The sequence below is a fragment of the Anopheles ziemanni genome, chromosome 2, assembly GCF_943734765.1.
Source record: "Anopheles ziemanni chromosome 2, idAnoZiCoDA_A2_x.2, whole genome shotgun sequence".
In the NCBI taxonomy this organism is placed as follows: Eukaryota; Metazoa; Arthropoda; class Insecta; order Diptera; family Culicidae; genus Anopheles; species Anopheles ziemanni.
Window position 1 is genome coordinate 54,471,021 of NC_080705.1, and position 27,151 is coordinate 54,498,171.

The 27,151-nt window shown below is 39.6% G+C and overlaps 1 protein-coding gene across 1 annotated transcript; it reads left to right on the top strand.

Annotated features, from left to right (window-relative positions):
- Positions 1-261: 261 nt before the first annotated feature.
- LOC131293879 (gamma-aminobutyric acid receptor subunit alpha-4) lies at positions 262-27,151 on the top strand. Its single transcript, XM_058321929.1, has 15 exons — positions 262-1,202; positions 1,854-1,868; positions 2,287-2,375; positions 3,733-3,819; positions 4,862-4,926; positions 5,113-5,333; positions 5,460-5,542; positions 6,095-6,235; positions 8,085-8,159; positions 9,302-9,454; positions 13,920-14,134; positions 18,057-18,107; positions 20,764-21,129; positions 26,254-26,364; positions 27,005-27,151. Exons 1-15 carry the CDS (start codon positions 262-264, stop codon positions 27,149-27,151), a joined length of 2,760 nt encoding a protein of 919 aa, XP_058177912.1.

Here is a 27,151-nt window from a genome sequence, read left to right on the forward strand (position 1 = left end):
GCGGATGGTGTAGCCTAGCCTTTTCTTAACGATGTGCATAAAAATGTTCGAACCCGATGACATCGTTTGATGGGTTTGCTCGAGCGGTTTTATGAATATTTAACGTTTCGGGCTTCCCCTCCGAGGTTTGATTTGTTGCCGCGGCGACGCAGCGACACTCGGAGTGCTGTTTACACTTGTTCTAAATCCCTCGTAGTAAAAGCGGTCTGTTCGGTTTTTTTATGCATGTTTCTTGTCACGTCTCGTTGCAGATGTCATAATATGGGTTACCCGTGCGAAAGTGCGCATCCACAGCATCGACCAGTACGATCGGACCGCAACGAGCATTGGTCAGCCGAGCAGCACCTGCAGCTGCTGGATCTCCGACCCCGCCAAAGCAGCACCCTTCGCGAGCCACGGACACCGGTGTCGCAGACCACAACCGCAACCATTAGCCACCAACCGCAACATCAACCAGCGACGAGCGGCAGCGAATCTGCACCGCGGCCTTCAAGAACCACTACCAAACATTGCCCGCCGGGTGGCCAGGAGGCAACGCCTGCGGTGGACGGAACGGGCAGAAAGGTGGCCGGAACGGCGAAGAAACGTCGAAGAAGCTGTTCGTCACCCACCCTCCGGAAGCCTTCCCGTAGCTTCCTACATCCCACGACCCCGACCGTGCTCGACAGCTACGCGTCCCTCGTGCTTAACAAACTTTCCCAATTCATCAGACACCATGTAGGTCCGGCACGGGAAGGGAGCGCCACGAACGACGCTGGCGTGAGTCCCACCCTGCCAACGAGCCTGCCGGGCTTGATCACTCGCGAAACTTCACCGAGACCGTCCAAAGTAGTACGCCAGCAGCGCGAGCAGACACCGAACAGGCTCTTCCGAAGTCGCCGTACTCGAAATCCCGCACAGTGCAGCGCCGGTCTTAGCGCGCCTAAATCCGACGTAGAGAAGGTCCCGGAGACAGCTCCCGATTTCCAAACGCCTCGCAACGACCCTCGAGCCACGAGTCCCTCTCGGGAAGAGCACCTTCACGTTCCCGCCCGGGAGCACCGGAACGCCGAGGCGAACGCAGCTTTCCAGCCCGTAGCAAAACCAACCAGTAGCCACCATCTTGTAAGACATTCACTTTGTTTATACGCAGCCTCTAGTGTACTACTAGCGTTATGTTATCTAACGATACCAACAGTTGCCTCAGACACAGCACACCCCATGTAAGTACCGTGCAGGATGACGAACTGTCTGTACTCGGCTGGCGCTTTTTCCCATTCCGGTCAAGCTCATTTTTCACAATCGGTCAAGCTCATTTTTCGTACAATGTTTGAGAACTTCGTGCTTCGTCATCCCCAGAACTAGGTTTTGGGTTTCTTCCGTTGCTTGTCGGGCTTTATTTAACGAAATTCTTTCAGCTTAAAAATCCTCATTCAACCCTCTTAGGGAGTTCATTCGAACGAAGTATTTAATTAACAGTAGATTAAACTGGCAGAATGCCAGTGAACAATCAATCAATCAAATCCGAATGAATCCCTAATCATTTCATCATTTCTTCATTTTCCCACATACCAGCTTTCATTGATGTAGGCAACCTTGCTCACATAGTGAAAACGCTATGCCAGAAAATATGTTCAAAAGCTAGCCCGAATGTAAATTTTCTCTCTTAAAGCATTCACTCATGTTCAACGGACATGGGAAACCTTAGAGCGCGCTATGCTACTTGTTACAAACCGCAATAGGCACTGTCACGGAATGCAATGCTAGCGCTTTTAAAATAAAGCGAAGACTGCTGTAGGCAGCATTATTTCACAGCACATGTTCTAATTCCTATATTTCGTTTCTCTATGATAACCCTTAACGTAACCTAGCAGAAGAGGAAGAGTTCGGTAAATACAATAGTACCCACCCGTAGAGTCAACCTTTCAGTACGAGACAAACAAATTGCCAAAACTCATAAATTGCATTGGTGGAAACTGTTCGTGAGATCGATACGAAACATTTTTTTCACGTTGCTAAAAAATCAAACCAAGAAACATCCAACTCAAGTACCCGTCACTCAAACTCCGTTTGCAATTCAATTCCATACTAATGCGTACTATAATAATGAAAGTTGGTTTATACACCTTCTTTTGATATATTCTCAAGTTTCAATTGTTTCGATACCATTTAGTCTACTGCATGCGTTAACCTATTTTCAAACTCTGTGTCACTTGTTAGTCCTGTAGATGAAATTCACTTTTTTTTAAATGATGAAAATTTGTGACTAACTTCGCACTCTCTCCTATATCTGCGCCTCACCTGTAGATTCGCCGAAGGAAAGTCGGATAAGGAAATATTGGACCATCTGCTTAAAAACTCCCGTTACGATAAACGATTGCTACCACCAGTGGACGGTAAGTATTGCTTTCTTTTAAGTGAAACATCAGCGTTTCTAAGAAAAAATAAACCAACCCATTATCTTCCATTTTCAATCTGGACGCAGTAACATTTAATCCTCAAACGAAATTCATTACACGGAAAAAACTTTTTTGGCAAACGTTTTTTAACCTTATTTTAAATGATTTGCGTATGGATTGTTCGTTCACAAAGGAGGATGAATTATATCGTCCACACAAATTTTAAAACCTATTTTAGGACAAACATTTTCAACTTGTCACACGCCTTTACGTTCTTTTATCGGATTTTTCTCTCTAATAAAGGATGGTTTAATTGCTTACTTAGGGTTTCTAGTTTTCCTACCTTATATTCCACCACACACATGTCTATAATTTTATACATACCATGGATACTTCTGTCAAATGCCTTAAACAATGATCATTTAAGTTTTTTGCTGAACCACAAGTTTATTTGATTCAATGTTTCAATAATTGGTGTAAATAGTTTTGAAGAAAACATCTTTAACAAGAAACAATTGGTTTAATGGAAATGATACGTTCGTCATAAGATTTATGTTGGCAAAATGAAAAATCAAAAGATGCAAAAAACACATGATCATTTAGTTTGTTTGATGTAAAATTTGCCGTTTATCAGTTTTGTTTAAGATTAAGTGTCAAAAAGCTTGTTTTTTATACTAATTTGTTTCCCCTCGTCTGAAAGCTACAATAGATTTTCCGTTTTGCTAGTTTACTTGTTTGGCCCTCCTTTATTGTATCGGCATGAGTTTTGCTTTCGTTTCAGTTGTTTGGTGAAGTGAATTCACTAATTCCACCTTCGCTACTGTTATCGTTTGCACATGCCGTTTTCTCGCCATTTTCCCTTCTGTTTAGCATCGGGTTTGTCGTCACCTTTCCGTTGAAACCCTTAGTAGATGTCATTATGTCGTGTCTCGCTCTTCAAACAATAATCCCCTCAACCACAAGGCTTCCAAGTACGAGCATCTCGCGCAAAACGATTGCGGATTTTCAAACAGAGACCGAAATGAAGCTGGACTCCTCTGCTCCACCTTCCGAACCCAGCGGGACCGGCAGAACGCCACAACGAAACAAATGCCCCTTGAAATGCGGGGGCCGGTGAACACGCAAAACCATGTGCACAAACTTCTTCCGAACGTCTTCCACCATCGCCACTTCTTGGTGAAACCGTAATGACAAAAACAGATACCACCAAGTACGCCCATACACATTCGTAAAACAGAAAACTAAAACAAAATAGAACCAGCAACCCAACCTCAACCCGACTGAAACCGTAAAACCTGCTCCGAAAAGGGTAGCCCTGTTTGCTTCTTCTTCTTATCTCTCTTCCTCTTTGCAGATGCGGATTTTTGCTGTGGCATGCACACGCCGGAAATGGCTAAACACATACCGGATATGCGTGTTCCAGGACGACCCCAGAATCGTGGTCCGTTTGCTTTCCCTTGTGCCCTAGTTTTTCTCTGCTACCGTTTCCGTCCGCTACTTTCTTTGTTCCTTCTTCCTCCCACCAGTTTCCGTTTCGTACTTTGTCTTGTTTGGTTTTTTCTTTCCATTTTAATATCGTACCACCGTTTGTCGTTCGTTGAGTAATTACGTTTTCCAGCGCCCCGTGCGAATGGCGCCCATCTTCTGTTTACGTGTCGATTTCGTGTGTTTGTACGTATGCCGTGAATGCTTCATCCATAACTGCATCCATCCGTCGCGGCAATATGTTCAGCCGCCTTTCATTAGCTTTCCTTGTGTCTGTCTAATTTGGTTTCATGCACACAATATCAACATATGTTACGTAGGCTTGTATATTTTGTAAAAAAATATGACACTATATGCAAATAACATCTTTATAAACCAGATCAAGTAATTTCAGTTCTGTTTATTAGTTTCAACTAGAGAATCCTATGTTTTTCTTAAAACATCGTACAAACCAAAAACACATAGCTGAAACAGTCATTCCTTTTAATGAATCCTGTTATTATAGATTCTACATCCATCAAACAGTTAATTTTGACTATCTTATGCACTTGAGACTTTATTTATTTGTTTTCATAATGTTATATTTTTGACATCTGCTATTATCGAATCTACTTCTTAACACACCAACAAGAACGGTATCTTCATATTTCGACTTTCTCCTTTTTGGAGCACAATCGCTTCATCGTGCACCGATATTAGACAGCATTTCCCGTAGCTAGTATTCAACTAACGCTGTTTTAATAGGCCCTGCGGAGCGTGACTGCGTGGTGTTTATATTTTTATTTTGTAATATCCTACCATGTTTGATTTTTGAGTTTGTTTTTTTCTGCAAAAAATAGCAGTAGTCATAAGTAGATCTTATGCTAATTGCACGCGGACGTCAGATGAAGATTATGATATCCTTAACAGCATATCAATGCCATTCTTTACCCTCCCTCTTTAGATCTTCACTTGGGCGGCTCACTATACTCTTTTTTCCGTGCTTCTTCTCATTTCAGGTACATTGACTGTGAACGTAAGCGTTTTACTATTAAGTTTAGCTTCGCCTGACGAGTCTAGTTTGGTAAGTATGTTTGCGAAATATGCGGGTCCAACCGTGGGTGTTCGCTTGTGAAATGGATGAACACTAAATAAATATTATACATTGCTTGGTTGCAATCACAACGCCGCTTTGCGCATAACAACACTCAGTCGACTCGTATTTGATAAGCGACTAATCGACTTCCTTCTTGCATGCAAACGAATTCAGAAATACGAGGTCGAGTTCCTGCTGCAGCAACAATGGTTCGATCCACGGCTGCGGTACGCGAACCAGTCGCAGTATGAATATTTGAACGCAATACATCACCACGAGGATATTTGGCTGCCCGATACGTACTTCATCATGCATGGCGACTTCAAGGACCCGATTATACCGATGCATTTTGCGCTCCGGATATACCGCAACGGAACGATCAATTATCTGATGAGGTAAGTTCGCGTCCCGGTACCCTGTTTCGTCGGTTTGGGAAGAAAACATTCAATTACTAATACAATTTAAAACGTGAATCTTCAAACAGATTATTACAAGTTGTTTATTCCTTCCCTTTTCTACAGGAGGCATCTTATACTGTCCTGCCAGGGACGACTGAACATTTTCCCATTCGATGATCCACTGTGCTCGTTTGCGTTAGAAAGTAGTAAGTACATTCATCGTAACTTCATCACTTTTGATTACTATTGCTGAACATTGTAAGATAATCACACAGTTTTTGACGATATAAGAAACAAACAGATCATTCTTGAATTCCAAGAAACCAGAACCCAAAGAAAAATTGGGCTTGCTTCAACGGTTAGCGAACGATGTTTACTTGCCAGTTTTAGCTGAATCAACCTTCCTAAGCCAAATTGAACGTAAACAGAATTTCCTATCCTCGAAAGCAAACCCAGCTTAAGCACTTTCACTCCCTATGTGAAGCGAAGCCAACCAACGGTGCGTGGCAAACGTTACAAGGAGTTCTTCTCATCCCCACGACAAGCCACTTCTGATAAGACTTCCTCCAGGGATGCTTCGTGACGATTTTCACATTGGGTCGGAAAAATGTCCACACCCGCGCATCACATTCATCTTTATCACTCCTTATCCTCATCGCTTCATCTTAACCTCTCACTTTCGCGTTTCCTAGCGCTTCCTCAATGTTTCTCTCTCCTCTCTCTTTTTCGCTCCGCCTGCTCCGGTTCTATTCGCACAGTATCGTATGAACAATCGGCCATAACGTACGTCTGGAAGAACGACGAGGACACTCTGCGCAAGAGCCCTTCGCTGACGACCCTAAATGCGTACTTGATACAAAACCAAACAATTGCCTGTCCGATCAAGGCCAGCTGGAGAGGTAAGCGAAAGTTTCGGCAATGAGTGTTTGTTTTCGGATCGAAAACGGGAGCTCCGTGGTTGACCCTGAGCACGGAGAAACGTTTAGTTTTGATCGAGTGTTCTGTTGACTACTTAAATATTTGTGTGATTTTACTCAACTTTTATCTTCCTCTTCAATGTTTGCATTTTTCCATTCGATTTAGTTTGTTTTATTTGTTGTGCATATTTGCAACAAACTGGTTGAAAGCGAAGGTGCATTCAGTGAAGAGTTTTAAGAGATAGTTAAATATTTGTTGGCTTGTCTTCTTCAAATTTTAAATTTCTTTAGTCATTGTACGATATCTTCATTGTACGATTCTTTTCTCGGTAATATTTAACTTCTCTTCATTTATTCAAATTTATTTCGCGTTTGTAAGAACGTTTAAATTTCACTTAATTTAAAAGCAATTAGCATCAAAATATAACATTATATCCTATTTGACATTTCTTTCGTTCGAAGGCATTTAAATAATAGTGCATTTTGTTTTTTTTTATTTCAAACTGGAAACATAGTTATTCTGCAAATGTATTTTTATGTGTCTGCTGATTAGTCTCCTAACAAACCATTAGGTACTTTCAAAATGTTTGTGAACCATTTACCGGACATTGGTCTGTAGAATACTTTTCAAGATTGAAACAAACCTAGCAAAAATAAAATATTGCAGTAAGCATCCTCGAGATGCGCCATTTTACACTTGAACCACACCACTCTTTCACACCTCGTTAGTCAACCGAACAATGCGACCTTCACTTCCGCTCCATTTGAGTAATCGAGCAAAAATTGCAAATTATTGCAACCTCAAGCAAGGCGCACGCTTCCAGTGCGCAGCCATAATTAAACAACGAACAAGCGTATGGCTCGGACACTTTAGTTGAGTGCAATGTAAATTAAGTACCACTCAACATTCCTTTTCCCTCCCCACTTGAGTCGCAGTCATCCCGATTCCTTCGGTGGTTCAATGTAGAGAGCACTTTTTCTCTCCGGTTTTTGTTCGAAACAGCCAGTACACATAAATGGCGAGAGATGCAGTAATAAAAAGCTCCATGAATGGCACAGTCGTTCATTTATACAATTGTATTTACTTTATTGCTGTATTGGGTGTTTTTGCTTTGACGCAGCAAACTGGCTCATTTTAAAATAACGTTGTCGTTTGGAAAGATTAGATAATTTCCACAGCATTGATTGCGTCTTTCAAGCATTTTTCATACTGATTTTAACATTTTAAAATATTTTTCTTCATTTTCAAAAGAAAACATCTTTGTCTAAAATTATCCTCATTTTTTTATCTCTTATAAATAAAACAAATTAAAAATATTGTACACATTGTAAATTGCATTAATTTGTCTGTCAATTTTTTTTTGATTATTCCTTTAGTTTTAAAGTTTACAGAGAGTTTCCTACAGTGGTAGTCTTATGTAGAGTCAAATATGAATGGATTATTCTTTTATTGCAACATTTTTTCATAAAGTTTTAATATTTGTTATCTAGTTTATAAATATTTCATTCCTACCTCAAATATATTATGCAAATAATTATTAAAAAGTGTTTTCGTAGGATCATAAACTTTAACTTTTTAATACCAGATCAAACTTATACTGAACCATGTGTCAAAATCTCATAAAAAAGCAAAAATCCACCAATTGACGCATCCTTTGCTCTACCTTTGACAAAACACGCGTTCATCGATTATTACCGATGAGAATCTAGACATATTTTTTTCAAATTTGTACCCAACCAGCACCTATCCATTCCACTCTATATACGCAACTGAAAACAATCTGTAAAACTCACAATGACATATTGCACGTGCAAACATTTTCTTCATCAGCCGAAGGACAAACGTTGTCGGTAGAAGACGAAGAGTTTCTTTGTAATTTGTGTCAAAGACGCTTTGAGGAGCAAGGTACATACAAGCATTCAAACTTTTTCTATCCTCCCGTTGCCCAATGTGCTCGAAACAGCCAACTGCCCCTTGTTTTTGCTATCTGTAGATTTTGGTTACTTAATTTCTTTGTCTACAATCATTCAATTCTGTTTATGAATGTTCACTCGAAAACAATGTTTATCGTTTTCACATCGTTTTTTTGTCTTGAGATTTTTATAATAGGTATACTTGTACTATGCTTGACTGGCCAAAAGCACTTTGCACGTTTCATGTGGCGGTCTCCTATTGGCATAATGGTGCCAAAGCAAAAACTTTGGATAAAAGGCCCTGTTCTTAACAAAGCAAAGTGTAAATTGACATTAATTGAATAAGCTAATTAAAAATATTTCTTTACATAATATAACCTAGAGACCTAAAGGCACTATTCATTTTGAGTATAGCTTTGTTTGGTTTTAATTATGCATCGTAAGAGTAAACATAATGCACACAGCTACTTAATATATCTCAGCACAAAGTTTTACTAAGATTCATTTCCTTTCCATTGTTTGTTCATGATAGAATCATATTTATTTGGAACAAGTATTGTTTTATTGATCTCTTACTTTTATTTATATTTTTACAAAACTTACTTATAGTTTTATTTATGATATATTACATATCACTCACTTGCATGATGTTTGTGTAACAACACAGTAATCTACTAATGAAAAACTTCATTACAAATGAAGGTATCAATAACAGAAAAAGCATTTTTACATTAGATTGTTTTGCTTGTATTCTTCTAAAACTTCTATTTTTATATCCGATTAGTTTTTACGTTTCTGGATTGACATTTCGTGCCGTTTCTACACCCTTTCCTCATTATTGTTTTTTTCGAAGCAATGATGTTTTTCTTGCCAAACGAACTAAATCCATCAGCCCTCTTTCTCTGCTCTGTACTGTTTCCTTTCACAATCGCCCTGTAATGATTTGTATCTACTATCCTCCCTAGTTTTGATCCTGGTAGAGCAAAGTACTGTATCCGCGAATGCGAAGGCAAACCAAAATTACAACTAACACTCCACCGTAGCAGCCCTCGAACAAATGGTTGACCGTATGAAACCTTCTCTTTTTTCTCTACCAACCCCCCTTTCGGTGTGTGCGTGTATGTGTGTGTATAGGAAATTACAGTTGTCTGAAAGTGGATTTAATATTTACAAGAGATAGAGCGTTCTATTTCACGACCGTCTTTATACCGGGCATCATCCTGGTGACGTCATCGTTCATCACCTTCTGGCTGGAATGGAACGCGGTCCCGGCCCGATCGATGATAGGTAAATGGCACACGTATCGCATCATCCTGCGCGTCATGGTTGCAAATGAAGCAAATGCAATCCCGCTACCACATGACCTTTGTACGATGTACGCTATACGAAACGCCATGCTTACGCCCGACCACACAAGACCAATCAGATCGAACTGACCGAATCCTAACCAGCTCGCAACCAGCAAAACAGCAGACGTATACATCCAGCGAACTAATGAACATAACCAATCTAACGATTTTTATCATGACGTGGAAAGTTTGGTGCAAGCAAATCATCATCGATGCAATGCTCATGCCTTTTCTTCGATTTGCTCTGCATGATGCACGTGATTCAAGAAAGATGCTAACCCACATGCTCCAGACGCATTAAAATGAAGAAAATCACAATGTTGCTTCGGAGGAAAGCCGGTAGATTCACTCTCATTCGTATATATTACCAATCACCAAAAACACACATACATCATAAACAGTGCCGTTCCGTTTTGGCATATATTTAAACTGTTAAACTCATCGTGGCTGAACCCCTTTATTGATAATTATATACCGAAGCATGATTTAATGGAAATCTGCACAACAGGTGGTTCCCGTTGTTTCAAGCACCAGGCGTCTCCATTGACACTACTTAAAAGCACCCTTTACTACATACTTATTACTCTCGAACTTCTGAAGCTTTGTTTTAAAATTTATGGATAGCTCATCTAAAACAATTTCGTACCAGAATCCCTTGTCAAATATTTAGCGTTTTATCCAATACTTTAAAAAGAGTTTACACTGCTGAACTTCGTCCATGGAAATTGTGCAACACATGCCTCAAAGTGGTAACCCATTCTCGAGTTGAAACAAAACAAATCCGTACCCTATTGGAATTTGCCGATTCAGTTGAACTAATTTGATATTTAAATTTGACAACCATTTAGTTTAATTTGGAATCCAAAGTTCTTATTTGTATTCAAATAATTATTTCTGTTTTCAATGATTCTGCTTTTTTTTCGAAAACATTTCGTGGTAAAATTATATTTAAACAATGAAATTTCCTGAAATTGTACGGATGGCATAGTTACGTTTCAATCGCATTGTTTCTTCATTCTCTCTCTTTCTCTCTCTCTTTCTCTCTCTTTCTCTCTCTCTCTCTCTCTCTCTCTCTTTATATTTCTCTATCTATCTCCGTGCCCCTCTTTTCACATGTTTCTCACTCTTACTTCGGTTTTATTCATTTCTGTGTGAAACTTCCACACTTTCACATAAACTTGCGTAACACTCCAAAACAATTTGGTGTGCGGCCTCTCATACCTTCGCAATACTTATTGCAATTTGTCTGTTGCCAAATCAATTAACTCCCATATCCCCTGCGCTCTCTGCTTCAAACAACTTTCCGGAATTTCGCCCCCGTCAAACATAACCAATATATAAATCCACTCCAACACCATCCCTCGGTCCGGCGGTGACAACTACTACCCTCACGGCGCCCATCAACACACTAGGTAATTACAGTTGCCTCAAGGTAGATCTCATGTTCACCCGGGATCGAGCCTTCTATTTCACGACCGTCTTTATACCGGGCATCATACTGGTGACCTCATCGTTTATCACGTTCTGGCTCGAATGGAATGCGGTCCCGGCGAGGGTCATGATAGGTAAGCGCATTTAATACAATAAAAATCCCACCCGACCGATCAACCCCCCCTTTCTACCCTAGAACCCTCCCCTTACCCCCTCCCCCCCCCCCCCCCCTTACCACCTGCCCGTGCACTGTCCTAAGTTCGTCCCGAGTGCGAACATTAAACGCCCTGCAAAACATCCTGCGAAACGCGGTCTAACCTCATCCACCTGTACTCCCTCTGTATTACTGTCTGCTCACCAACACACTCTCTTCTGCCATCGTGTTGTCCTCATGGAACCGCACTGTCGTCGCCTTCAATGTGTTGCTTCTTGTATTTGTGCTCATGTCCATTGACGTATGTTAACTCTTAACAATTGCGACTGCATTACCATCTGTCCGTGCAGCGATTTCACTAAACTTTTTCACTTACCTTCACAGAAAGTTAACCTGATTATACGAAAAGATAACATTTATTTTGTCCTTAGTTCATTTTCAAACACAATCCGATAGACTAGTGTCAAAAAAAGGCCAGGAACTTTAAAATCTTGGCCATTTTTTCGCAAGTGGAAAACGTGGAATCCTAATGTGGAAAACGTGGAAACATTTAATGCACCGGTTTGTATTGCCGTTTGATTTGATATTCGTAAAGCGAGAATTATAAGCAGTAAATTACGAGCCGGTGGGCCCTCCGGTATGCCGCACCCTCCGCACCCTCGTAGGTCGAAATTAATGGAATGGACCGATTGCAAACATTTAGGTATATCAACGCTCAATAGGTGTAGCCACACCCGAAAAAAACGAAAGCCGGGGCCTCGATTACTGATTTACCCAAATTTCTGGATAATTAAAAAAATCTATTTTGAGTTTGGTGGATAGCCCCCTGGATAAGTAATGGAGACAGGCGTTTCATATTACATGTACCTATCGTTGCATACATTCTGGCGCATGTTTTACCTCTGCAAGTATATATGTAATACTGTTTACCTTGTTCAACCTGTTCCAAATCATGTCCCATTCAACTTCTGATTTTATTTATTGTGGTGTTGTGTGAGCCATCCATTTATTAACTTCATTTAGCCAATGGTATTAGCCATTAAGTAACTCAAAATATTAAACATAGATTTTACAATTATTGGTAAAATAAAACGTGTCTTAACGACAAACAAAAAAGGGAAACATACAAACATATTACAACCAGGGCAACAATTGCATTCAAATAACCGGATTTTGCTACAAAGCAACCATTTTGTGTTAGTTTTTTACACCAGTGTTTCTCTTCGCTGTAAATAACTTCTCTTGACTGAATGTTGTACTCTCTATGTAAATGTTCGTGTAATTGTGCGAAGAAGCAGTGTATATGGGATGCCTGGATATGTGCACGACATGTGGATCAATAGTCGTACGAAATTGTTACTTTGTGATAATCATCAGGCACGGGTAAGAAAAAACTGCCAACATTAAAAGTCGATTGTTTTTTTTTTTTTTTTTGTTTGGGCAGATCAGTTTTAGTTTACTGACAACCAATCCCTTAACGGGAGTGCCTCGTCTACTCAACACCAACAACAAAACATTCCACGATTTACCGCCGATAGACCTACTCGCCATCGCTAGGTGACTGAGGAAAACCACACTGACATGGTCCATCCAATGTACATAATTTCAGCACCTGACGGACATAGCCATTTCCGGTCGTTGGGTTGCCCTGCAGGTTACGACCGGCAGCCGGGTGTAGAACTATGTCAAGGATATGGCAGTAGCCGCTTTCGGCTCCTGGTGAACCGGTGACACCATACGTATATCGAGCGATGGCATGCGACCGCCAATGTTTGCGATACTGTACCAATGTTTGGTTTAATTGGATGCGGTTAAGTGAACGAATCAATTTAGAGCAGGTCGATGGATGTCATTTATTTTTAGAATAGAATCAGCGGGATTTATCTGCCCTTTTGATTGGCTAAATTGGTTAGTGCTAGATACAAATAAATGAATATATTAGTTTTTGAAAATATTCCCAACAGAGAAATAATTCTTAAAAACGAAACTTATTACCGTATAAAATCAGAATAACGAAACATGAAAATCAAATGAGGCAAATTAAACAAAACTACCACATTGCCACCGTGCTGGTATACGAAAACAAAGCTTGCTTGACATATTCCCGATATTGTACATTAACAAAACACATCAACTCACACACACACACTGACACACATGCAAATTAAAGCACACCTAATTGATTGCACCCTTTGGAGAGGAATTTTCATTTGCGTGGAATAAAATTTCATGCTGCAACGAACACGAGTCATGCTTTCTCCGCGTAATGATGCATTAACGTTTTGCGCTATAATTTGTGTGTATTTTTCACCACTTATCTCACCACTTGGCTGTATAAATACGGCCTCCTCACCCTGTTTCCCTCCTCACCCCGTTTACTCGCTGTGGCTTCTATGAGTGTTTGCGGGTTCCGGTATCAAGAACGGTCACATATCGCGGTACACCTCGACTACCACCAGTCGCTTCATCAGTCAAGCACAAACGACTAGTACGGCCACGAAAACACACAACGCACGCTCCCGACATTAGGACGCCTCGTGCAGGACCGTAATGGCGGAACAACCGCCATTAGTTTTGCTTCACCCCGACGCCGACAACGGACGGATTCATTAAAAATGCGACGTGCTCATTAAAAATGCATCCCTGCCGCTGACCAGTCCGGTATTAATATGTATCCCGTTTTAACTATTTCTTTCTCGTTTTCCTTTTCTCTTACCCCGTTCAACTTTCACCATCGACTTCGGTTATGCGCCACCGGGCGTCTCCATCGATCATCGGTGGGACCTGCAACGGAAAACAAACGCCACGGAATGTACAGGTGTAACGACCATGTTGAATTTTTTCACGACCTCAAACGGTTTCCGCAGCACTCTTCCGGTCGTCTCCAACCTGACGGCAATGAACGTGTGGGACGGTGTGTGTATGTGCTTCATCTACGCGTCCCTGCTGGAGTTCGTCTGCGTCAACTATGTCGGCCGGAAGCGACCGTTGCACAACGTTGTATATAGACCTGGAGAGAATCCAGTCACTCAGGTAATGTAGCACAAGCATTATGCCAAGCGGTATACATTTTCTTTAAAAAAAACTCAACAATATTACCCCACCACCCCTCGACATTTGGGGGGAAAAGAACATGACGACAAATGCCGCCGCCGACGGCAACAAACCGGAGACAAAATTAATTAATTAAACCAATACCCCGAAGGAGAGATACGAGCGGCATGTTCTTTTGCCCTTTTTTACCGAAAAAAATAAACAACCCTTTTCCACTGGCACCCACCACCTTCGGCCACCAGAAACAATCTGTTTACGTTCACTTGCCTACCACACCACACCGTGAATCGCCCCTTGCGCGATCACTGCAGTGCACATTACTTTTCTCTTTAATTTCTCCACAACTGCTGTTCTTCTCATTTTCTCTATCGCTGACTCTTTTCATCTCTGCGATTATTTCATCTATGCGATTCGTTTGTGCTTTTAGTTTGTGTTTGTTTAGCTTACAGTACGTTTTGACGCGTAGTTTTGTTTTGCGTCTCTTTTTATATTTTGTAACAAGATTCATTCACATATTAAAATTATTTCTTTATCCTTTCGATATTTTTTCTCTAAAATATGATTTTTATTTTTGGATTTGTTTTTTTTTTTTGTTGCTCCTATTGAACATTTATCATGATTTATGTTCAATCATCTACGCGGTTCGAAAGATCTTCAAAAATTGGTGTCGTTAACTCGACGTGTTGCAACCGACTCTTTATTTTAACCTATAGTAATGTAATTGGGCTGGGAAAAAGGAATGTTTCAGCCACGCCTACATTAAATGCTAAGATTCGTTGCATTATCTATAACTTATCATATCTCGCAAACCGATAGAAATGATTTAAAATGTCCCAAACATAATAATATCAATGCAAAAGGAACACCAAGCAAAAGTCTCCCGTGTCAAAAACAAAACAGGCTTGTTTGAAGCTTCAAGTTTACTAATTGCTAAAAATAATGTTTCTCTCAGTATGTCGGCCATCAATTTTTTATCCACCTGTTTCAAACAATGTTATGCATCCTACATGTTTTTTCGTGTTGTCTCGCTGTGATTTTCTTCTATAACTATGTTTCCTAACAAAGCTCGGCAGTTTTTCCTACACATTTCTTCTCGCTTCGTTTGAAATACATCCTGCACATGGCTGTAGCGCTTAATAAATGTTTGAGTGCAGTTGCAGTTTTACTCGTTTTCTTCTACTGGCCTCTTTTTCACAAAATTTATATTTATGTTAGAGCGTCATATTTCCGTAGATTATGCCAGTTGGACGTAATATATTTCAATTATAAATAGCTACTTTCTCGAACATGTTAAACAAATTACCGTCTTGACTAATCTGGGATAAAACATTTTGTTCGGTGACATCTCTTAAGTAATGATCAAATAAACATTTTTCATCCTTACGAACTCGAAGAACTTGAAGATGTGTTCCATGGACTTACATTTTAGTATTATCAGCCCGTAAACTTTTATATTTAACATTGTAGTTTACCACTATTATGTTTCGCATATTGTTATCGACTAATCATTCAATCTTCTCTCATCAAGTCGACGCAGAAAATCTGTTGTACTGTATCGTATCAAAATCAACTCTGTTCAATACCTTTTCCACTTTTCGCCTACTTTTAACAATACTTACTACTTCTGACGTATACGAACAATACAGGGTTGCAGTGTGTTGTCCTGAAACATCACGAGTTATCTAGATTAGTCAAATCTAGTGAACATTTTAACACTATAGGGGTTATCATGAAATCGTCGTTTCGTTTTAGCGGTCGCTAAAGGTGCTCATTTGTTCATTTCAGTCGCTAAAAGTTCATTATAATGAACAAATGAGCACCCTTAGCGACGAATGAGCGCCTTTAGCGACCGCTAAAACGAAACGACGATTTCATGATAACCCCTTATACCAGTTTCTCCAACCATGTCGCTCAATATCCCTCCAATATTTCATTTTTCATATGAAATCAAATAATCCTTTAATCCAGGCAAGTCAAAATAAGTTCTAAGTTTTGAAAAAAAAAGAATTACACGACTAATCGTATTCGTATTCGTATTCTTCAAGCACCTTCTACAAATGAACACTTGTGCAAGTACAATGAGGATCATTTCTAACATCCTCTGGTGTCAACAGATACATACATAGTGCATATATCATTCTCGTCAACGTAGTTGACAGCTACTGTCTATGGAACTTATGGTTTTCCAATTCAGAGATCATTGGTGAAGAGACTTCCGGTACATTCGTTAGGATTAGCTAAAAAAAACAGGAAGACTCCTTTGTTGTAATGTAGCAATGATAGCTTTTGAGGTCAGGTCAACAAAATGGTAAGCTGCGACTAGGACATTTTTGACTTCATGAAAATGATAGACGTTGACCAGGAAAGATGTTGGTGTTTCCAGCTTTCATTCTTTTCTAGATCAGTTTGCAAACGACCCAACGTAAAATACTGCAAGTGGAGTTGTTATGCAAGGTTTATTGATTTAGCTACTAAGCAATTAGAACGATAAAATATTAACTAATTTCTTATCTTTGTGATATCTATTTTAATTGCAAAATATTTATATTATTTGAAAATATTTACTTACTAAATTTAAGATTTATGAAGCATTAACATATGCTACGTATTTTTATGACAGTGTGTTCTCGTGGAAACTTATAACGCCATTAGGCAGTATAAAAAAATTAAACCATAATCCAAACATTAAATTCCTCTCATCTAACTAAAATCTAACATTTTTGTCTTTCGAAGTTCTGTGTCATAATCTTACCAATTAGATAACATATATCAATTGTTTGGGCCAGTGAAATCAGAAAAGAATTAAATATTTCGTGTTGCATTCAATATTTTTGTCCTCATCTGTTGTTTTAATAGCAAGTAAAAATCGACGATTTAATGATAATCTTCACCAAACTATTCAATTTAATACAAATGTTATTAGAAGCCGGATAGAAACAATCGGACTAATTCATTCAACAATCAAGCTTGTTCTTTTATGCTTATTTTTTTGGTAAGAATTTTGTATTTTACAAAGTCCATCTTTCTGTGCGATGCTTTCAGAGTTACGACAAAGAATCAATCAATCTTCAAACACTTGAACAATATCATAAAGATGTTTCCAATCGGGAACTCAACGTAATTCTTGCATTCGTTGCTAGTGAACTTCGAACTGCGCTCTATTCTATGTTACAGGCCGCTCCACTACTGGTTTTCCGAAGAATCGAAATAACACGTTTTGAGACATTTCATGTTTATTATTTACACAAATGTTAGTTTGTCCCCATAAATCCTCGTATCCTCCTATGAATCTTAAGTTTTATAAACTTTCAGTTTTTCGTACGATATATTTTACCTACTTGTTTAATAGGTCTCATATTGGTTGTTGCTTTTGATAGTAACTTCCTATTTCTTAAACTAGCTTCCCATTTTTCTCTTTCGCTTCTTAGCTTGCTAACCGTAAAGGTTTAACTTTAGCTGCTTTCTTTCTGTGCATTTCAAGTTTTCTTTGTACATGGTTTTTCAAAATACTTAAAGCAAACATCACACTGAGCTTCTTTATTGGAGGTCAAATTTATGTTTTACAAGATATGCATTATTTATAATAAGCTCAGTTTTCAACAAAAACTAGTCAACCTAACTAGTATTCCAAATGATTCAACACTAACAATTAGAACAACAGTCAAGAGCCCTAAAACGAAATCGATATCGAAGAACCTACACTTCAAGTTGAAAAAATGGATCCGCTCATATCAAATCTAAAACAGAATGTAATAAAACTAGTGAAGAACTAGCGTCCCTTTCATGATTTTTTTATTCTATTACCACTCACCAACCACTTAATTTCCCAAAATACGACGAGCTCTGTTGTATGTATGTGTATGTTTTAGTATCAACCAATTTGTGTAATGTCATTTTCCAGCGTCTTCCAGCTGTCCTAAGCAGGATCGGAATTATTCTCGCTAGTCCCCTGGTAAGCTATCTTATTTATTCACCATCATCTACTAAACCAACCCTAACAACCAAAACCCAAACAATCATTGATACTGTCTCGAACGCGAATTTACATTCAATTTTCCCTCCCCTTTTCTCCCGCGCTAAAGAATGAATAACATTTTTTTCCTGAAAAGTTTATTCCTTTACCTTCCACACAAAACTCTTTCAGAGCATCCAAAGTCCGCCTCACTGTCCGTAAATAATTGAACACAAAAATAGCGTTGAAATTCGAGTACATCTCTGAATTGGACGATGTTGCTAATGCTGCTGATTGCTGATGGCGCAAAAAGAGCTATCTATCTCTTAGCAGCTTCCTACCGCATTTGGAGCTAACTTCTGTGGCTTTGTAAAACTGTGATTTACTAAACAAATTCTGTGAAGATAACATATATTTTAACATGGGCCACTTTACGTATCCTATCGCAAACACACGGCATACGAGTGTAGCTATGCTCTAATATTGCATTTGCTTACGTTTTTCTGTTTCCTTTGCTTTTTACATCTTTCGATTTTCCAGGAGTAGAGCATTGTGTTGGATAGATATGAATAAAAACTGATCCGTGTAGAATTTTTCTAAGATCAAATAAAAAGCGGTCCTATTTTTTTTTTTACTAATGAAACTGTTAGAAAAAAAATGCTTAAATATAAAGAAAACTAAATTTTATGAAGTTACCATTCATTCCATTAGTATTTTTTATTCACATCTTTTATACTCAATCGTTCTCTTTCTCTTTCTCTGTCTGTACGTCTCATTTCTCTTTCTTCTCCTTCTCTTCTCTTCCCGATACCGCAACATTACATTTTGCGTGAAACATGAAACACATTCTTTAACAATTTAAATTTCATAATTACAAATACGTTCGTTTTAACTTCCAATGAATTGAATTTAAATCAAATTGGATATTTGTTGCACTCCGATATATTTGGCCATTACCACAAATTAAAACAATCATGGACAAATCTGCTTGCTGAATATGATAAAATAAATAAAAACGCTTCAAAAACATACTTCTCGATGCTCGACAGTCTTCACGACTCCTTCCGGTAATATTCCAATTGTCAACTATAGTCAATCGATAGTGAATTTCTTCGTTATTTTAGTCTTACAAGCAGCAGACGCTCATTCCTAAATCTTTGAATATTTATCACTTATCTTAGAGAAGTTAGACACTCTGCATTATTTTAAAATACTTATTATGCTGTTTCTTCACGTTTTTTCACGTGTTCTGTTGATTCGGTTCTCCTGTTTAGCTCATACAGCCTACAGCTCCGCTTTTTGTCTTGCTGGTCATTTTCCGTCCATCGGTCATAGATTGTCATCATTCTCATGTGTCTGAACCCACTGCCTTCTATTTATCCTCTTGGGCTTCGTAGTTTGCGACGCCTTTTGCATTAGAATCTGCCTGCTACAGTTATCTAGTGTCAAAGCTACAAAAAAGATTCCGGATGCCGTATATGTTCCGTGTTATCATGCGATTTAACTTTTTTTCTTATGTTTGCAAAAGTCACGGGTTGGCATTTTTGTCAATGCGTAAATGTGACGGTTTATTCTTATTTCTTTTTGATTAGAAAAAAGAAGCAGAACGAATTATGCTTGCGTTTAATCTTATCCAGGAATTAATAAATCTAATTGGATTGTTGAATGAATTAGCTGAAAACACTTCAAACATGTTGGTGCTTGATTGTACGTTTTGAAATAAATTTTAGAATGTTAGCAATGTAGCATTTAGATTGACATAACAAAGCCATTCCCCGCTTGACAACTTATCCCGCATAAAACATAAAAAAACCATTTGGTACAAGTTCAGCACAATTTGAGACCCTTAACAACAATATGCCTTATTTTCTGTTTGGTTTATTTTATCAAAGAAACAAAATTTGCCATGTCTCTACATTGCCTTATCAAACATTGTAAAATATCGGTTAATTGTTACAACTAGACAAACGATACAACCCCGAAGCCAAAATCCAGCTAATGTAACCTATCACAAGATGTTTGTTTAGTATTTTCCGTCAATAACGCTGCAGTAGAATAAAAAAGCTTATTGTACGGTTTTACGTAGCCTTGTGCGTGGTGCTTATCGTGTGAAATGTTGCTTGTCCGTTGTGTACCTTAGGTGCCGCGGATACTTCGTTACGTTTTTGTAGGTGTATTGTCCGTCAACAATTAATGTGTTAAGACATGTACAAATTCTAACAACATCCTTTCATCAAACATCGTTCATTTGGGGCTCAGCCGCCGTGTTGAATAAATATTCATAAAGTACCCTGGGGAAGACTAATAAAAACGACATGCGATTTTGCTCAAACCTAGTTGATATTTTGATCCAAATCAGTACTGCTCTAAGGATGGATAGAAATGTTCTATTTTTGCTGCATTTTTTAAGAACATTTGTCCTATTTTTGATCAAGTTTTTAAAATAAAGGTTAAGATTAATTTTACTGCAGCAATAATATACTAGCAGTATTCTGTCGGCAGTGCCAGAACAACGACAACACGTGTTTGGCATGTTTGATAACACATCCCAACATAACCTCGCATCATTAAACTAACACCGGCGAATGTTAATCGTCAGCAGACACACTGTTGCCTGAAGTATTAACACAACTCGAAACATTATTTGAACGAGCAGGAAACAATTGACCGCGAGTTCCACACCGCCATTGCCGCGGAGAAGACGACCGTCGCTACTGCCGCCTCTGCCACCACCGCCGCCGCCGCCGCCGCCGCAGCTTCCGGTCGCGTTGCGCAAGTGCCATCGCGCGGCAATTTACAGCCACCACCGACGGCACCGGTTGTGGCGACCTCAGGAGCACCTCTCGGAGCCACGGCTGTAGGCGCCGCAGGCGCTTCCGGCCCGGGGGGGATGCGCCCGGCACAAAGCAGTGTGGTGATGTGCGAGGCAGGACTCGAGGGGCCCGCCGAAATCGGCCTCACGCGCCGCCGCCCAACTGTCGAGACGAAGCTTAACGAAATTGGGCTCATGGAAACCAGCTTTGTAAGTTGAACGCCCCGCGGAGCACGGTTGACTGTTGCCCTAACGAGCCGTTCGCCAACGGCCCTTCGCCTTCCCAGGTGCAAGCACATGATAGCGATGCATAAAGCAAATGCCATTTTAAAGCGTTCCAATATCGATTATCAACACCGAGTGGGTGTTTTTGACCTGCTCCTCTTTCCTATGTTCGACGCTCTGTGCATCACTACCGTGAGCCGTGCGCCCGTTGCAAGCGCTCTCGAAGGCTGCCTGGTGTTTGTTTTCATGTGTGTTTGTGTGTGTGAAAATTAACTTACTTTTCATTGCACTTGTGTACTTGTGTTTAACATATAGCATCATATGGACTAAACCCATTTTTCACAAAAAGAAGGTTTCCATTTCACCATCAACAATATGTGACAAAAACTACTTGAACTTCTGCGACGTTTAGAAAACGTTTAGAAGTCCGTGGATCATTTTTATATTTTCCCACTTCTTACGAGAGATAAATAAAATACAATTCGAGGCTGCAAGTTAGCCCGTTGGCTGCCGCGCTATTTTAGTACAACAATTTTTGATAAAATTTACTAAACCAAAGGTTTTAGAAAACCAAGCATATACTATGGTTCTTAAAGGATACATGAGGATTGTTGGTGTCACCCTCAAAATGGGTGACATCGCAGACAAGGTGTTAAATGTTTGTTGAAACTCTTCATAACATTTCTAAAACTATGGATTCGAATCCCTCCCAAACCTTCGGCCGAATAAGAGCCAATGATTTCCTGCTCATGCGGTTAATGTTCCACGCCACCTTACTCAGATTAGCTACATTCCGGTACTATACACACAAATGAACGCAACAGCTCATCCTAATCGGTCGTCAGCAGCCCCAAAGTCACTCAGACTTGGTGCTTCTTTTCCTGCTTTAAGCGGAACATAAATCGCTTTCCACCGTTCCGTCCAATGACAACCAAATGAGATGGGTGTAAGGTGGAACATCACTCTCGCACAAACACACACACACCCACACACACATATAAGAACACCCTTAGGCTAGCCTTTTTCAGCCGATGTGGCAAGGGAAGAAAATTATCGCCCCAGCAGCAAACCAGCTAGCGTGGAGCAGCGAGATATGACCGGGAATCAAAAGCAGAAAACCGCTTGAACAAACCTTTCGAAGACTGCGATTTCCGATACGAGAGTGCTTTGAAAGCGACTCGCCCACCCGGTGCCGGTCTGGCAGGCAGCCAACTCATCGATTCTCCGGGCGCAGACGAAGCTTTGGGCGGAAATTATGATAGGATCGAGTTGATTATGGGATTTGCTTTGGCCATTGTAGGCCTCACTCGAACGGGGAAGCCAACGGTTGCGGGAAGGAGGAAACTCACAATAGTGCACAGCTAAGATACAGCGAAACCACAAGCCTTCCACAGCATAGCAAGGTGAAAGAATTATTGTGCCCCGGATTGCCCCAGGGGACTCTTTCGGCTACAAACAATCGTACATCATATTTATTGTTCGTTTATTGACCGTTGAACCCAGCACTGGTTTGCATAGACGAATACCGGATTGCTCCTAGGAGCTGACAGAGAGGCATGTTCAGCCACTGGGCATGGTCAGATTTACGAAGAATTCCGCTTTTCATCTCACTGTCAACGTTCGGCTGTTCGCTGAACAATGGCATCTAATTTTCCGAGTGTACATTTGGCGAAGTACAAGTTTTTGAGTCAAAATGAAATTATTTTCCCCAACTCCCCGAGTTTCCGGAGAACATAAATCTGCTACTACAGTATCGTTTGTTTTTTGAATAAGCACTACGCGTACAACAGTCAATAACGAATTTATTGAACAAGTTTTACAATAGCGCGATATTATCAGTAGGTTGCGAAAAACAACCAAAGGATAAAATCCAAAACCGACAACATCTCGCAGATTGATTCAACGTTGCTTCGTAAAGTGCAAACTTTGCTCGTTGTATCCATCGGATACGTGTAACTTCATTTGTCGCATGTCGCTTCTAATTATTAGTAGTTGCAATGGGAAAATAACAAAACTCGCTCGCTTCCCGAACGGAAAGCTTGTTGATTGATAGTTAGCTAATTGCATTTCGTAATGAATGACAAACCGAAAGTCCGCCCCACTGCCTGCAACTCCGCTGGATTCTTCGGCTACGAAAGCTCACGCTAAAAATGGAGCAATGACATTGAACCATGGTGACTTCCAACAACGTACACCCTTTTTTCTCGGTAATAACACAGATGTTTTCCACACTTCGTAACAGGTGTTCTTCCTGTTCATGCTACTGATCCGAAACAGTCCTTTTTTCACCAACTTTCGTCATCAACATCATGTGCACATGTTTCATGTCTTGACGCAACTTCTGTCTACAAGAATAGCCATCTACAGCAAGGATGCATTTTTCATCGGGATGATAATCGATATCGTTAAAAAAAACTAAAGAAAACCCAACTTGATCGTTGATTTAAAGCAAACACCCTTGAAAAGAAACCGACGGTTTGATAAGAATGCATCCTCACTGAAAACATTTCTTCTAGATCAAATTATCTAACCTTCTCGATACTGATGCTGCTTATCGTCTAGATAAACGTGTGTAATAATTAGTTTTGTGTTTCTTTACTCTCTTCCTCTATGAACCGCCATCAACCCTATGCTCTCTCTCTCTCTTTTTTCTTTTCCCTTCCTCCCTTTTTCGGTCTTTCTTTCGGTTTGTTTCCTTTCGTTGTGTCCCTACTCTAAAACTACCTTCCCCGATGCATTTTAAACCCGGCCGCGCACAATTAAATCGAAACTTGCCAACATTTTCAACCTGAACCCATCCACCCGGGATCCTGGAATACTAACCTGTACAATCACACATACACACCTACTGTCACATCGTATCGCCTCCTTCCACCACTGCTAACGCTTCGTGGACCTGTCCTGCACCTATCGTAGCCGGTAAGTGTGTCCTGTTTCCCACCTGAAGACGACTACTATTTTGAGCGCAAAGATTGGATCATCTACTCATATACACAAGCCGACACACACACAATCGATCCTTTAATTCTCTTTTCTCCTGTACATTTTGTTAACACAAACAAACATATTCATACCTACTAGGGCAAACAATACAGAGTACTGAGCAGGATTGCTTCAAACCTGCCAGCCTCATTGGCATTCACCCGGAGCTTCCGATGTGAATTTTTATTTTCGTTTCATGTTACACAACATGAGGCAGCTGGTTCGGCCAGAGGCAATTTCCCTGCAGTGAAAATGTACTCTTGGGTATTATATTTGTTTTCTGCTCTCCCAGTGGACGTCTTGTGCTTGTTAACGATAGTACGGACTTGTCTTTGCTATCGTAAGTGAAATACCTTCAAGGAATGAATGATTAAAGGCAAAAACCTTTAGTGTTTTCGTACGGAGTTTACTCATCTATTTTATACAACGTTTTCTAGCAACATTGTTTCGTGTTGTGAGAAGCGTTTATTATTTTTCGAACGACAATAGATTAGTACTACACATAGGGTTAGATTAGATAAACTGTATCAATTGAAGGAGTCAAGAGGAGATTTTCATTATATTTGGCACAATGATCGTCTTTATTTTAGCTACATTTCTTAACGTTTCTTGCTTCGAGTGATTTAGTAGTTAAAAAAAGTCTTTATGCAATAAACTGGGTCTTTTCATCATTTAAATTTTTCATCATTTCAATCATTTTAATCCAATTCATTAGGTTTTCATTATGGCAAATTCGTTTGTGTTATGGCAATCAGCTACATCACCAGATAATATAGAACCCTTGGAGAATCCAATCTTTGCGTACAATACACAGTAGCTTGCCTAGTAACTGTTTATTCTCGTTTATCTTTTGTATAAGAATAAGTATAATGTTCCGTCAGTTCAAAATTACCTTAAAAATTGAAGAAGGAAATTTTGATTTTTATGAATGCATCGTTACAGCAGATTTAAACAAGGATCAACAAGTGTTTAAAAAACAGCAGTAGATTAAAAGTCATAGAGGATAAAGTGAGCCTACAACAATTCAAATTCAATATTCACCAATATCAATAGGTTACGAAAAACAAACTGCCATATTGTGCATATGCCATTTCCTTCTGTAGCAACATCCTGTCAACATCGAAGACATGCAATAGAAGACACATTACATAAATTTTTATACATAGCTAACTCTCACCAATTAAAGTTGCACGCCACACGTCTATCCGTTTTCCGAGCGAGGAACTAGTCCTCAGGTGCCATCCATGCTAGGAATCTATTCCCTTCTCACGTCTATCCGTTTTCCGAGCGAGGAAATAGTCCTCAGATGCCATCCATACTAGGAATCTATTCCCTTCTCACTCGAATGGTCCTAGAGTGCTTCTCATCCTCTAACCCGTCTTGGGTCAACCGTTCCGGTCAACCGGAATCAGCAGATGGATACCGACCATGCATGCTCTGGTTGTATGATTAGTGTGTATGATCTGTATAGTGACCATAGGTCATAATTAGGGGTTCATGTTTAGATGTTCAACTTCATTCAACAATCTATGAGCAGCAGCAGATTAAATGGAACTCGCGTTAGACCGGGAAACAAAGTATTTCCAAAGTCACGGGTCTCTAGGGAACGCTTTCAAATCTAATTTATTCCACCTCACTTTTGTTTCGTCCTTTCGAATGTTGCTTTTAATTTTAAATTGGGTAACAATCATAAAACAAATAATATTAATCGCTTTCCTATGAATCACCATGTTCGTCCGTAATGAAACTGAGTTCCAGAACTACGCAAACTAATTTCCGTATATTTGTTGATTTGTGTGCGTGTTTGTCCGCGTGTGTGTTTTGTGTCGAGTTTTCATTTAAAATAACGTCAAGTTAAACTAATGAACAAAACCATCAAACAAAACCGCTCCTTTGCCAGTTCGCACGGTGCAAAACTAATACACTCCCTTGTTTTATCATAAACAAAAACTCCCTTTTGGTTAATGTACCCGAAAACTGGATTGTTTCGTTTTGTTTATTAATTATGTTATTTGAGTTTTGATTGAGTGAGTTGTTTATACTTCGACCTCGCACTCGCATTACCGAAGCGAGGTCTTCTGTATCCGAAAAAATTTACCCCACCACTAACCATGCTCCCTTTGACAGGGTGTCAAGAAGCGGGAATCTGGCGGACCGAACGAGATCGTCGCGTGTACTAGCTGCGCGGGTGGAACCAGCCCCTGCACGCACTCGGCAAATAATGGCTGTGCAACTGAGGTAGGAAGATATTATAATTTTTATATGTTATAAGTTTATAAGTTATAGTTAAAACAAGATATGTTAAATGATACAGTTCTGTGATTTACAGATACATATTTCATTGTTTCATTCTCATAAGTCTCGTACACATGCAAGCAAAGAAAAATCTTTTCCGAATGAAAAAAAGCTTTAGAAAACCCAAAACGAGATGATTTGCTATGATTTCGTTGAACTAACTCTTTATTGCCTCTACAATATTAACAAAACTCTTCTTCAACATTTATTCTCATTTATTGATGTCCCCATCAATGGTAAATATGAAAAATAACTTTGCATACGCTAGCCTTTCTTACTAAAATCTAATGATTTAGTCACACTCACAATAAATGCTACGATTCATTGTTTCTAAGTATCTGAAAGTTAACATCGAATATCAATATGAGTCATAAAGTGCTTGGAAATTTACAAATAGTGCATTCTAAATTTTCGTAGACTAAAATCGGTAGGCCAACCCGGTAACCAAACAACATTTCCAGTGCGTTAAAAGTACAGAGATTTCATCTTATAGTTTTTGATTATTATTTTATTATTTATTTTTTGTATTTCATTCATCAACAAATCAGGCGCAACTAATTCCTTTTTTCTTCTGCCCTTCCAGACGTGCTTCGTGCAAGTGCGCAAAAAGGAACCGCCCCATCCGATACGCGTGGCGAAAACGATCGATGTGATCGCACGCATCACCTTCCCGTCGGCGTACGCGGTCTTTCTCATATTCTTCTTCATCCACTACAAGGGATTCTCCTAG

Bases quoted from the DNA above. Each gene is read 5' to 3' on its own strand.
- LOC131293879 (XM_058321929.1), top strand. From the start codon at position 262: ATGGGTTACCCGTGCGAAAGTGCGCATCCACAGCATCGACCAGTACGA. The intron at 3,820-4,861 runs GTCCGTTTGCTT...TTCTCATTTCAG, and splicing joins AGGACGACCCCAGAATCGTG to GTACATTGACTGTGAACGTA. The intron at 18,108-20,763 runs GTAAGCTATCTT...TTGAACGAGCAG, and splicing joins TTATTCTCGCTAGTCCCCTG to GAAACAATTGACCGCGAGTT.